At 42.5% G+C, this 13,931-nt stretch overlaps 1 protein-coding gene across 3 annotated transcripts in view; it reads right to left on the bottom strand.

Annotated features, from left to right (window-relative positions):
• The window catches only part of mtmr9 (myotubularin related protein 9), a 99,190-nt gene extending 95,526 nt beyond the window's left edge, over positions 1-3,664 (bottom strand). For 2 of the 3 annotated variants that reach the window (XM_065008558.1, XM_065008560.1), the window contains exons 1-4: positions 3,576-3,664; positions 2,151-2,335; positions 1,538-1,646; positions 76-201 (exon numbers count right to left, since the gene is read on the bottom strand). In XM_065008558.1, the coding sequence (XP_064864630.1) occupies positions 76-201; positions 1,538-1,646; positions 2,151-2,335; positions 3,576-3,647 (492 nt within the window). In that variant the 5' untranslated portion in view covers positions 3,648-3,664. Of the gene's footprint in view, positions 1-75; positions 202-1,537; positions 1,647-2,150; positions 2,358-3,575 lie in introns of all 3 variants that reach the window. The other variant, XM_065008559.1, reaches the window with a different exon arrangement.
• Positions 3,665-13,931: the final 10,267 nt, after the last annotated feature.

Below are 13,931 nucleotides of genomic sequence, written 5' to 3'. Positions count from 1 at the left end.
TACCAATATTAGGACAGGGAAGCCCTACATACCAATATTAGGAAGGTGTTCTTAATGTTTTGTAGACCTACATACCATGGACTCCAGGTCTTTGAAAGCATCCTCTGGAAGGAACGACTTCCATCCGTCCTCGATGACCTGAAACATGGGCCGGTAGAAGAGCGGGTACATCAAAGAGACAGAGTCCAGAGTGGACAGAACCTAGAGGAAGAGAGCAGGTATTACATTGAGTGGGTACATCAAAGAGACAGAGTCCAGAGTGGACAGAACCTAGAGGAAGAGAGGAGGTATTACGTTGAGTGGGTACATCAAAGAGACAAGAGTCCAGAGTGGACAGAACCTAGAGGAAGAGAGGAGGTATTACATTGAGTGAGTACATCAGAGTGGACAGAACCTAGAGGAAGAGAGCAGGTATTACGTTGTGTGAGTACATCAAAGAGACCGAGTCCAGAGTGGACAGAACCTGGAGGAAGAGAGCAGGTATTACATTGTGCGGGTACATCAAAGAGACCGAGTCCAGAGTGGACAGAACCTAGAGGAAGAGAGGAGGTATTACGTTGAGTGTGCACTCTGTAGTGAACGAGTGAACACTTCATAGAGAATGTGACCACAGCCTGAGAACCATAGCTAGTAACCTCGTCCCCAGGTTAATTGTGCACAACACATACAAGTCTGGGATAGCAACCACTCAGAGTTGACCTTAGTGGGAGTGACCGTAGAATTCTGAGGGACCTACTGACTAAAGTATTTGTCGTCATTTCATTTTAGCGAATCACATGACTGATGTGTGAATCTGTGCTTTGCTAGTGTAAAGGGGAGAGTTAGAGGGAAGGTGTTGTCGGAGAGGATTGGTGGGTAGATTAAGACAATTTATTTGGAGGCGGCGGGGGGGGGGGGGGGGGGGGGGGGGTTCTTCCGACTGTCTGTGTCGGCTGACGAATGCCAAGTTTGACTCGTTGGTCCACCAGACCAGGCATTTAGGCGGAAGTGTCTATGAATGAGATTAGAACCACAGAGAAACTCCTCTAGAGGTTTATCTCCAAGCTGGGATTGATACTATAGTTTATCTCCACGCTGGGATTGATACCATAGTTTATCTCCACGCTGGGATTGATACCATAGTTTATCTCCACGCTGGGATTGATACCATAGTTTATCTCCACGCTGGGATTGATACCATAGTTTATCTCCACGCTGGGATTGATACCATAGTTTATCTCCACGCTGGGATTGATACCATAGTTTATCTCCAAGCTGGGATTGATACTATAGTTTATCTCCAAGCTGGGATTGATACCATAGTTTATCTCCAAGCTGGGATTGATACTATAGTTTATCTCCACGCTGGGATTGATACCATAGTTTATCTCCACGCTGGGATTGATACCATAGTTTATCTCCAAGCTGGGATTGATACTATAGTTTATCTCCACGCTGGGATTGATACCAGAGGCTAGTTTACTGGTCAACCTGCATTGTTCCTATTCATTCCATTGATGTTTTTATATAAAACATGGAGACTATAGTCCCTCCTCACCTCGATAGAGCTGGCGATGTTGAGGCACTCCTCCATGCCAGGGATATCCAGCTGAATCACCCTGAGGTCTTTACACTTGACTATGATGGTGCCCAGAGACCCCACAAACCTGCAGACAGGGGGAGGAGAAGGTTAACACGGACCCTAAGCTTGATCATAACCCCTCACCCTGACCCCTTCTTACCCTCACCCCTGATCCTAACCCCTCCTTACCCTCACCCTGATCCTATACCCTCAACCCATCCTCAACCTGATCCTAACACCTCACCCCATCCTCAACCTGATCCTAACCCCTCACCCCATCCTCAACCTGATCCTAACCCCTCACCCCATCCTCAACCCTGACACTCAGGTCTTTATACCTACTAGCAAGTCCCTAACCACAAATATCCCCCTACAACCCCATTGTGTTGTCCTGTACACACACACCCACCTCTTCTCTATGGGGTCGATGTTAGCATGCAGCAGCCTGAGCTACCGACCACCCACCTCTTCTCTATGGGGTCGATGTTAGCATGCAGCAGCCTGAAGCTGAGCCTGAGCTACCGACCACCCACCTCTTCTCTATGGGGTCGATGTTAGCATGCAGCAGCCTGAGCTACCGACCACCCACCTCTTCTCTATGGCGTCGATGTTAGCATGCAGCAGCCAGAGTTCCTCTGTGTTGTCCTGTCTGGAGCTCAGTATGAGGTGATGTCCTGTCAGACAGAGAGTTCCCTCCACTGTGGGAAGGAAGGGTCTCCTCAACACCACCCCATCCACTCTGGGGGTCTTAATCAGCTCAGCAAACTCCATTTCCTAAAACAGAGACACAGACAGCCTACCATAAGGCGATAGTGTGAGTTAGCTAGCCTTTTTGTATTTGTTCATTAACCAGAGATAGTCCACTCAGTTGCACTCTGTACGTTTATTTATTTATTTTCTCAACCAAGAGGTGCAGTTTCTTTTTCACAACAACAAATTATAATTTAATGTTTGATAGACATCAGATGCTTGCAATACTAGCTTTGGCCACCTAGCTAGTTAACATGCTCCTGGTGCAAACTTCCTGGCAATCAAATTGTGCTTTCAAGACAACTGGGAACTCGAAGAAAAAATATATATAAACGGGGGGGTGCTCGGAGCTCGTTTCCGCCCCGAGTTCCCATGTAGATTGAACGTTCAGGAATCGGCGATTTCCGAGTTCGCAGTTGTATTGAACGCGGCATTGGTTGTATTGAAAGCACCATAAGATAAGATAACTAACCAACTCGGAGGTAGGAGTGACAGCCCTCATGCCGCGTTCAAAACAACTACGAATTCGGAAAAATACGAGGTCAAATCAAGACATCGGTGATCTTCGGGTCGGAGTTCAAGAAAGAGACCCGAGTTGGTTGACTGTTCAAATCGATTTGTCCCAGTTGGAGATATGTGTAATGTTTACTGTTAATTTCACTTTTGTATATTTATCTACCTCACTTGCTTTGGCAATGTTAACACATGTATCCCATGCCAATAAAGCCCTTGAATTGAATTGATATTGTTTTAATGACATTTGTAATCGTCTTTATTTTGGAACTTCTATGCAGTGTAATGTTTACTGTATATGTGTGTTTATTTCACATATACCAATAAAGCCAATAATTGAATTGATTTCCCGAGTACCCAGTTGTTTAGAAAGCCACATCTCTTAGCTAGCTCCACTAACATTAGCTACCGGCTAGGCATCTAGCTAACTAACGACGTAGTAGGCTGATATTAGATCATTTAAAGTTCATACAAAACATGTATCTTTGGTTCCTGACAGACGGCTTTATACAGGTGACGGAATAAAGTAGCGAGCGGTGGAGACCATAGTTGAGTTTTATCAACGAATGACAGATTTAGCTAGAGAGCTAACCTCCTATCTAAGGTTAACTAGCTAACTGCGTAGACACTGCAGCCTGAAAGTGTAGCAAAGCTGATAATGATATCTTTGTCCGATACATTGGTTAATCAACACGTCCAACAACAACAATTTAGATTTTAAATGTAACTGGTGTAAACACTAGCATCCTACCTGGCACCTCTGCTGATGTTTGACCAAAAATGTTACTGGTTGAGTGAGAATGAAGTGGGAACACAAAAACATGCCGACTGGAACCAGAGGACATCTGACATTAGGGTTCCGATGCCAATCAATGGAGAACTATTTCTAATTCACAACGACACTATAGATGTTACATATACAGCACCAGTCAACAGTTCAGACACACCTACTCATTCAAGGGTTTTTTGTTATTTTTTACTATTTTCTACATAGTAGAATAATTGTGAAGACATCAACACAATCAAATAACACATATGGAATCATGTAGTAACCAAAAAAAAGTGTATCAAAATATATTTGAGATTTGAGATTCTTCAAAAGCAGCCACCCTTTGCCTTGATGACAGCTTTGCACATTCTTGGCATTCTCTCAACCAGCTTCATGAGGAATGCTTTTTCTACAGTCTGAAAGGAGTTCCCACATATGCTGAGCACTTTTTTGGCTGCTTTTCCTTCACTCTGTGGTCCAACTCATCCCAAACCATCTCAATTAGGTTGAGGTCGGGTGATTGTGGTGGCCAGGTCATCTGAATCAGCACTCCATCACTCTCCTTCTTGGTCAAATAGCCCTTACAGAGCCTGGAGGCGTTTTGGGTCATTGTCCTGTTGAAAAACAAATTATATTCCCACTAAGCGCAAACCAGATGGGATGGGGTATCGCTGCAGAATGCTGTGGTAGCCATGCTGGTTAAGTGTGACTTGAATTCTTCATACATCACTGACAATGTCACCCCCACACCATCACACCTCCTCCTCCATGCTTCACAGTGGGAACCACACATGTGGAGATCATCCATTCACCTACTCTGCGTCTCACAAAGACACGGTGGTTGGAACCAAAAATCTCAGATTTAGACTCATCAGACCAAAGGACAGATTTCCACTGGTCTAATGTCCAATGCTCGTGTTTCCTGGCCCAAGCATGTCTCTTCTTCTAATTGGTGTATTTTTTTATTCGACCATGAAGGCCTGACTTACACAGTTTCCTCTGAACAGTTGATGTTGAGATGTGTCTGTTACTTGAACTCTGTGAAGCATTTATTTGGCCTGCAATCTGAGATGCAGTTAACTCTGATTAACATATTGTAATGAAACAGGCAGGGAGCAGGCCTCAAACCCTCAACCTTCTAGCCCGAAGTCCAGTGCGCTATTGACTGTACCCCAAAAGCATGCTCAAGCGGCAGAGTCGATATCCGCGCTTATAAACGTAGGGTCGTTACACTACTCCCTCCTTTAAAAGAGCGCATCCTTGCGACTCTACGTCTTATAGGAAAGCGCTCACCGGCGTGGATGCAAGGTCCGATCACCTCTGACACCAATGTAATGAAACAGGCAGGGAGCAGGTCTCGAACCCTCGACCTTCTAGCCCGAAGTCCAGCGCGCTATTGACTGTGCCGCAAAAGCTGCAGCAGCAGAGTCGATATCCACGCCTATAAACCCAGGGGTCATTACAGTCATTCATCTGCAGGAGAGGTAACTCTGGGACGTGATATCCTGTGGCGGTCCTCATGAAAGACAGTTTCATCATCGCACTTGATGGTTTTTGCGACTGCAATTAAAGAAACTTTCAACGTTATTTTCCGGATTGACTGACCTTCATGTCTTAAAGGGATGATGGACTGTCTTTTCTCTTTGAGTAGTTGAGCTGTAATGGACTTGGTATTTTACCAAAGAGGGCTATCTTCTGTATACCACCCCTACCTTGTCACAACACAACTGATTGGCTCAAACGCATAAAGAAGGAAAGAAATTCCACAAATTAACTTTTAACAAGGTACACCTTTTAATTGAAACGCATTCCAGGTGACTCTCATGAAGGTGGTTGAGAGAATGCCAAGAGTGTGCAAAGCTGTCATCAAGGCAAAGGGTGGCTACTTTTGAAGAATCTCAAGTATAAAATATATCTTGATTTTTTTATAACACTTTTTTGGTTAATACATGATTCCATATGTGTTATTTGATCGTTTTCACTATTATTCTACAATGTATAAAATAGCAAAAAATAAAGAAAAAACCCTTGAATGAGTATGTGTGTCCAAACATTCGACTGGTACTATGTGTATCTAATCTAACTATTTGAATTAAAGTCAGCGACTGAGCTTTCATATCCTGAAACTGAAGTTTTAGAAACCAGCAGGTGGCGCCAGTGAGACTTTGCCATGGATGCACCACCAAACTAAAATATAAAAACAACACGCAACAATTTCACTGAGTTACAGTTCATAATTTATTTTATTTATTTAACCAGGCAAGTCAGTTAAGAACACATTCTTATTTTCAATGACGGCCTGGGAACAGTGGGTTAACTGCCTGTTCAGGGGCAGAACGACAGATTTGTACCTTGTCAGCTCAGGGGTTTGAACTTGCAACCTTCCGGTTACTAGTCCAACGCTCTAACCACTAGGCTACGCTGCCGCCCATAAGGAATTCAGTCAATTGAAATTAATTCATTAGTATCTAATCTATGGATTTCACATGATTGGCAAGGTGCGCAGCCATGGGTGGGACTGGGAGGGCATAGACCCACCCACTTGGGAGCCAGGCCCAGCCAATCAGAATGAGTTTTTCCCCACAAAAGGGCTTTATTACAGACAGAAATACTCCTCAGTTTCATCAGCTGTCTCAGATGATCCCGAAAGTGAAGAAGACGGATGTTGAGGTACTTTGCTGGCGTGGCTTCATGTGATCTGCGGTTGAGAGGCTGGTCGGGTGTAGTGCCAAATTCTCTAAAATTACGTTGGAGGCGACTTATGGGAAATTAACATTTAATTTGACATTCCTGCAGTCAGCATGCCAATTGCACGCTCCCTCGAAACTTGAGACATCTGTGGCATTGTGTTGTGTGACAAAACTGCACATTTTAGAATGGCCTTTTATTGCCCCCAGCACAAAGTGCACCTGTGTAATGATCATGCTGTTTATACAGCTTCTTGATATGGCACACCAGTCAGGGGGATGGATTATCTTGGCAAAGGAGAAATGCTCACTAACAGGGATATAAACACAATTGTGCACAAAAATTGTGAGAAATAAGCTTTATGGGGGCGGCAGGGTAGCCTAGTGGTTAGAGCATTGGACTAGTAACCGAAAGGTTGCAAGTTCAAATCCCCGAGCTGACAAGGTACAAATCTGTCGTTCTGCCCCTGAACAGGCAGTTAACCCACTGTTCCTAGGCCGTCATTGAAAATAAGAATTTGTTCTTTAACTGACTTACTGACTTGCCTAGTAAAATAAATAAAATAAAATGGTGCATATGGAACATTTCAGGGAGCTTTTTATTTCAGCTCATGAAACATGGGACAAACACTTTACATGTTGCGTTAAAAAAATCTAATTCGCCCAATAACATATCCCATTCAAAATCTGTCTATTTAAGCTAGAGACGGGACATAGTGATTTGGAGGCCCCAGGCAGAGGCCCACGCCCTCCCCCCACTGGTTTTAATGGGTTTTACAGTAAAGGTGTAATTTAACTGTAAAAAATGTATTACCTTTTAATGTTTATTTTATATTACCTTTATTTAACCAGGCAAGTTAGTTAAGAACAAATTCTCATTTTCAATATATACACTAGATGCGTTTTGCCATATTTTGTTTTCGTCAAACCGTTCCCTGTACTTGACGCCCATGTGCTTCGGCAAGGCTGCAGACAGGTTTGCAGCGTGGATGAAACGGTCATTTTCGCTGTCTCTGGGTTCCCTCCCATTTTCGCTGTCTCTGGGTTCCCTCCCATTTTCGCTGTCTCTGGGTTCCCTCCCATTTTCGCTGTCTCTGGGTTCCCTCCCATTTTCGCTGTCTCTGGGTTCCCTCCCATTTTCCCTGTCTCTGGGTTCCCTCCCATTTTCGCTGTCTCTGGGTTCCCTCCCATTTTCGCTGTCTCTGGGTTCCCTCCCATTTTCGCTGTCTCTGTGTTCCCTCCCATTTTCCCTGTCTCTGGGTTCCCTCCCATTTTCGCTGTCTCTGGGTTCCCTCCCATTTTCCCTGTCTCTGGGTTCCCTCCCATTTTTGACCAAAATTACAATTGCTTCTGGGAACCACGTGCAAAGAAATTCTGCATGGAGACACATTGCAAATTGGATTGGATTACCCGGTCAGTTAAATGTGAAATAATTAGCTGGAAAGTGGAAGCTTGGTGCAGGCAATTTCTTAGCTAAGCTATCTAGCAAAGTGGTTAGTTTGTAGTTAGGCTTTGACCTCTTTATGAACTTCTGTTTTGTACCAGAGCACGGTAAAGCAAGTTGAAAATATTTCTGTCAGGGAACACCTAACTCTGTGAAGTGTAATAACTAATTCGCCCTTGAACTCCTTCTAAACAAAACAAAAACAAATAACAAAATGCAGTCCGCTCTGTTTGTTACAGTTTATAGCTTTTGAAACTGAAAACTGTATGGAGATCAAATATTTAGTCAATGAGAAAAAAAGACCACAATATCGGCCAAAACCCATCTTGCTTCAACTTTATCCCAATGCCGGTCGCTGGGCTTCCTCTGCCGGTCGCTGGGCTTCCTCTGCCGGTCGCTGGGCTTCCTCTGCCGGTCGCTGGGCTTCCTCTGCCGGTCGCTGGGTTGCTGGGCTTCCTCTGCCGGTTTCTGGGCTTCCTCTGCCGGTCCTCTGACCAATTCCAGGTTTATTATCCAAACTCAATACAGGCTACTGTTTGGCAGTAACCCACGGCCAATAAACCAAGGTTAACAGTATAAAACAACCGTGATCATATCTTGTTAAGATAAAACGTAAGAGAGAGAACAATGGCTACAAATGGGATTACATTTGTGGAGCAGTAGTGGTAGTTTCACTTTACCTTTACTGGGTGTCTTCTCTAGACAGACACACTGACAGACAGAGGGAGACAGGAAGAGAGAGAGAGAAACAGACAGACAGAGAGAGACAGGAAGAGAGAGAGAGAAACAGAGAGATACAGGATGAGAGAGAGGTGGGAAGAGAGAGAAACAGAGAGAGACAGTTTCACTTTACCTTTACTAGGTGTCTTCTCTAGACAGACACACTGACAGACAGAGAGGGACAGGAAGAGAGAGAGAGAGAGGTGGGAAGAGAGAGAAAGAGAGAGAGACAGGAAGAGAGAAAGAGAGGTGGGAGGAGAGAGAAACAGAGAAAGAAAGGATGAAATAGAGAGAGGTGGGGAGAGAGAAACAGAGAGAGAAAGGATGAAAGAGAGAGAGGTGGGAAGAGAGAGAAACAGAGAAAGAAAGGATGAAAGAGAGAGAGGTGGGAAGAGAGAGAAACCGAGAATGAAAGGATGAAAGAGAGAGAGAGAGGTGGGAAGAGAGAGAAACAGAGAGAGACAGCAGTGTCAATGCACTTAGACAAGAGTATTTCAACAACTCTTGTCCTCCAACTTGTTAATCAATCATATCTACCTACGGGGGAAGGATGGCCAGCCACACAGCAGGGTGATTTTCACTGAGGAGGAGGAGGAGGAGGCCATGCTGACCAAGATGCATGCTGGCCATTTCGGGACTGAAGAGCATGATTGCCAAAATCAACCTACACTTCTTCTGGCGTGGAATAGCCAAGGATGAGGACAGCTGGGGCAAGTGAAATAACCTTTTTGTTTATCAATCGCATTCTATTATATCTGAAATGATTATGATTTCAATGAATGTCATATCAGAGAGCACACAATGTTTCAATGTGTCACTTTGTGCTTATAGGTCAGTACCTGTCTAGTCTGCCAGACGTTTGAGAGGGTGAAGACTGGTGGTGGAGTTGAAGCCCATCGGTTGTTTCACCATGGCACATGATCGGTAAATTGCCACAAATTCACATTTTGCCCTGATAAGATGCTTTATATGACAACAGCAGAGTTCAACATTATTGAATGTGTGTGTGTGTGTGTGTGTGTGTGTGTGTGTGTGTGTGTGTGTGTGTGTGTGTGTGTGTATATTTCAATATCTTCCATTGATATCCCTTTCCTACCCCCTCCTCCAGGTTTGGATGAATGAACCTTCATCCAGAACCTCAAGACTGCCATGGTCAAGTCTCTTGATTGGTACCAGGAATGGTGGGAGGACAACCTGAAGGTGATTCACTTTGCACACAACAGCAACATCCAGGCCTCCACTGAGTACGGATGGGAGCCGCAGCTGTTCACTGAGGCAAAATTGTATATACAATTATTACATATACTGTAGTCTGTCAAATGTGTGGATGACTTGGTGTTTGTCTATTAGTGTTGTTCGTCTATTTGTGTTGTTGTTTGTCTATTAGTGGTTTTGTTTGTCTATTAGTGTTGTTGTTTGTCTATTAGTGTTGTTTGTCTATTAGTGTTGTTGTTGTCTATTAGTGTTGTTGTTGTCTGTTAGTGTTGTTTTTGTTGTTTGTCTATTAGTGTTGTTGTTTGTCTATTAGTGTTGTTTGTCTATTAGTGTTGTTGTTGTTGTTTGTCTATTAGTGTTCCTGTTGTTTGTCTATTAGTGTTGTTGTTGTCTATTAGTGTTGTTGTTTGTCTATCTGTGTTGTTTGTCTATTAGTGTTGTTTGTCTATTTGTGTTGTTGTTTGTCTATTAGTGTTGTTGTTGTCTATTAGTGTTGTTGTTTGTCTATTAGTGTTGTTGATGTCTATTAGTGTTGCTGTTGTCTATTAGTGTTGTTGTTTGTCTATTAGTGTTGTTGTTTGTCTATTAGTGTTGTTGTTGTCTATTAGTGTTGTTGTTGTCTATTAGTGTTGTTGTTTGTCTATCTGTGTTGTTTGTCTATTAGTGTTGTTGTTGTTGTTTGTCTATTAGTGTTGTTGTTGTCTATTAATGTTGTTTTTGTTGTTTGTCTATTAGTGTTGTTGTTGTTTGTCTATTAGTGTTGTTGTTGTTGTTGTCTATTAATGTTGTTATTTGTCTATTAGTGTTGTTGTTGTCTATTAGTGTTGTTGTTGTTTGTCTATTAGTGTTGTTGTTGTTGTTGTCTATTAATGTTGTTATTTGTCTATTAGTGTTGTTGTTGTCTATTAGTGTTGTTTTTCTATCTGTGTTGTTTGTCTATTAGAGTTGTTGTTGTTGTTTGTCTATTAGTGTTGTTGTTTGTCTATTAGTGTTGTTGTTGTTGTTTGTCTATTAGTGTTGTTGTTGTTGTTTGTCTATTTGTGTTGTTGTTTGTCTATTAGTGTTGTTGTTGTCTATTTGTGTTGTTGTTGTCTATTAGTGTTGTTGTTTGTCTATTAGTGTTGTTGATGTCTATTAGTGTTGCTGTTGTCTATTAGTGTTGTTGTTTGTCTATTAGTGTTGTTGTTGTCTATTAGTGTTGTTGTTGTTGTTTGTCTATTAGTGTTGTTGTTGGTGTTTGTCTATTTGTGTTGTTGTTTGTCTATTAGTGTTGTTGTTGTTATTTGTCTATTAGTGTTGTTGTTGGTGTTTGTCTATTTGTGTTGTTGTTTGTCTATTAGTGTTGTTGTTGTCTATTAGTGTTGTTGTTTGTCTATTAGTGTTGTTGATGTCTATTAGTGTTGCTGTTGTCTATTAGTGTTGTTGTTTGTCTATTAGTGTTGTTGTTGTCTATTAGTGTTGCTGTTGTTTGTCTATTTGTGTTGTTGTTGTCTATTAATGTTGTTATTTGTCTATTAGTGTTGTTGTTTGTCTATCTGTGTTGTTTGTCTATTAGTGTTGTTGTTGTCTATTAGTGTTGTTGTTTGTCTATCTATGTTGTTTGTCTATTAGTGTTGTTGTTTGTCTATCTGTGTTGTTTGTCTATTAGTGTTGTTGTTGTCTGTTAGTGTTGTTTTTGTTGTTTGTCTATTAGTGTTGTTGTTGTTGTTTGTCTATTAGTGTTGCTGTTGTTTGTCTATTTGTGTTGTTGTTGTCTATTAGTGTTGTTGTTTGTCTATCTGTGTTGTTTGTCTATCTGTGTTGTTGTTGTCTATTAGTGTTGTTGTTTGTCTATCTGTGTTGTTGTCTATTAGTGTTGTTGTTTGTCTATCTGTGTTGTTTGTCTATCTGTGTTGTTGTTGTCTATTAGTGTTGTTGTTTGTCTATCTGTGTTGTTTGTCTATTTGTGTTGTTGTTGTCTATTAATTTTGTTATTTGTCTATTAGTGTTGTTGTTGTTGTTGTTATTTGTCTATTTGTGTTGTTGTTGTTGTTGTTATTTGTCTATTTGTGTTGTTTGTCTATTGCTATTTTTGTATAACGTACAGATCGCTGAAACACCACCTGATGTGGAAGTTATCGAACCACCTTCAGGATACGGAGGTTTTTGACCAGGATACAGAGGTTTTTGACCAGGATATGGAGGTTTTTGACCAGGATACGGAGGTTTTTGACCAGGATACGGAGGTTTTTGACCAGGATATGGAGGTTTTTGACCAGGATACAGAGGTTTTTGACCAGGATACGGAGGTTTTTGACCAGGATACAGAGGTTTTTGACCAGGTAAAAATGATTGTCCGCTGTTCATTTATATTCTGGCTCTCCAAGAGATATCTAAGAAATGTATTTGTAATTTGAACAAAATAAATTGCATTTATTCCTGTTATCAATCAAGGTGAGACTGAACATGGACAGGACACAGGAGAAACAAACTGGCTGTGCCTGTTGAGAACAAGGTGAGACTGGACATGGACAAGACACAGGAGAAACAGACTGGCTGTGCCTGTTGAGAACCAGGTGAGACTGAACATGGACAGACACAGGAGAAACAGACTGGCTGTGCCTGTTGAGAACCAGGTGAGACTGAACATGGACAAGACACAGGAGAAACAGACTGGCTGTGCCTGTTGAGAACAAGGGACAGGCAGAACTTCCCACCCACACAGCAACTACCTCTCTCTATATTCCACACACCAGGATCCAGTATTTTAGTCTATGATTGCCATGTAAGTATAAAAAAAACAATCTGTGAAAATGAATTCATGACACAACTGTACCAAAAAAAAGATCAAGGTCTACTGGAGCAGAATCATGAAAGGGGACTATACGTATATATATATATATGTACTATACGTATATATATATGTACTACGACATCCGGGCTAATTACTTGGTTTGGAAGATTGACAAAAGGAAGGTGAGACCAGGGGAAACTTGCTGCTCTTTCGCTCCTAGCTGGGGTCACCATCCATTAAGATGAAAATAAATAAATGAAATAAAATCTCAGATAATAACCACAATAAATAACCTGAAGCTAGTTTTTAGTTTTCCCTAACACTGACATTTTTCTCTTTCTCTTCCTAGGGTTACCTCGGTGGAAGCCAACAACCTTCTCCAGTTGGACGGTCGACCACTGAAAGCTCTAACGCCTTACACTTCGGTGAAGCCCAATAGACAAAACAAGAAATGGTTATTATGCTGAGTTTATAAAAATGTACCTCTCCAAATGACCTTTAGGACCATTGACTGTCCCAGGAGGTATCCCGTCCACCAGAACCAGTGAGTTCGGATCAGAATGAAGGGGACCAGCTTGAGGTAGGCTATACCTTCCAAAACTGTTGAAAAGTACATATCTCCCATTTATAACATTGGACTAATCCATCACATTTTCTCCCAGTGCAGTGTAACTTGTGTGTTTGCTTGTTTATGTCTCTGTCTCCTACCCTGTTCCCTGTAACTGTGCTCCTGTTCTCCAGGACCTAGAGGTTTCTGCACAACACCCAGACCTGGATCCTCCTAATGTCCTCCATTACCTGTTCTCCAGGACCTAGGGGTTTCTGCACAACACCCAGACCTGGATCCTCCTAATGTCCTCCATTACCTGTTCTCCAGGACCTAGGGGTTTCTGCACAACACCCAGACCTGGATCCTCCTAATGTCCTCCATTACCTGTTCTCCAGGACCTAGGGGTTTCTGCACAACACCCAGACCTGGATCCTCCTATTGTCCTCCATTACCTGTTCTCCAGGACCTAGAGGTTTCTGCACAACACCCAGACCTGGATCCTCCTAATGTCCTCCATTACCTGTTCTCCAGGACCTAGGGGTTTCTGCACAACACCCAGACCTGGATCCTCCTAATGTCCTCCATTACCTGTTCTCCAGGACCTAGAGGTTTCTGCACAACACCCAGACCTGGATCCTCCTAATGTCCTCCATTACCTGTTCTCCAGGACCTAGGGGTTTCTGCACAACACCCAGACCTGGATCCTCCTAATGTCCTCCATTACCTGTTCTCCAGGACCTAGAGGTTTCTGCACAACACCCAGACCTGGATCCTCCTAATGTCCTCCATTACCAGCCATCCTCCGACTTTTCATTACATCATCTACAGCTACTGTTATTGTTATGTTGTCATTATGTGCTGAGAAAAGTGGTCTTGCTCTGTCATACTGGGCACATAGATGAACTAAAAACACTAGCACTGCAAGCACTCAGAACAAAGAGAGCAGCAG

This window comes from Oncorhynchus nerka, linkage group LG24 (assembly GCF_034236695.1).
Source record: "Oncorhynchus nerka isolate Pitt River linkage group LG24, Oner_Uvic_2.0, whole genome shotgun sequence".
In the NCBI taxonomy this organism is placed as follows: Eukaryota; Metazoa; Chordata; class Actinopteri; order Salmoniformes; family Salmonidae; genus Oncorhynchus; species Oncorhynchus nerka.
Note: the sequence above shows the minus strand (reverse complement) of the source record. Positions and strands in the feature narration are given on the sequence as shown.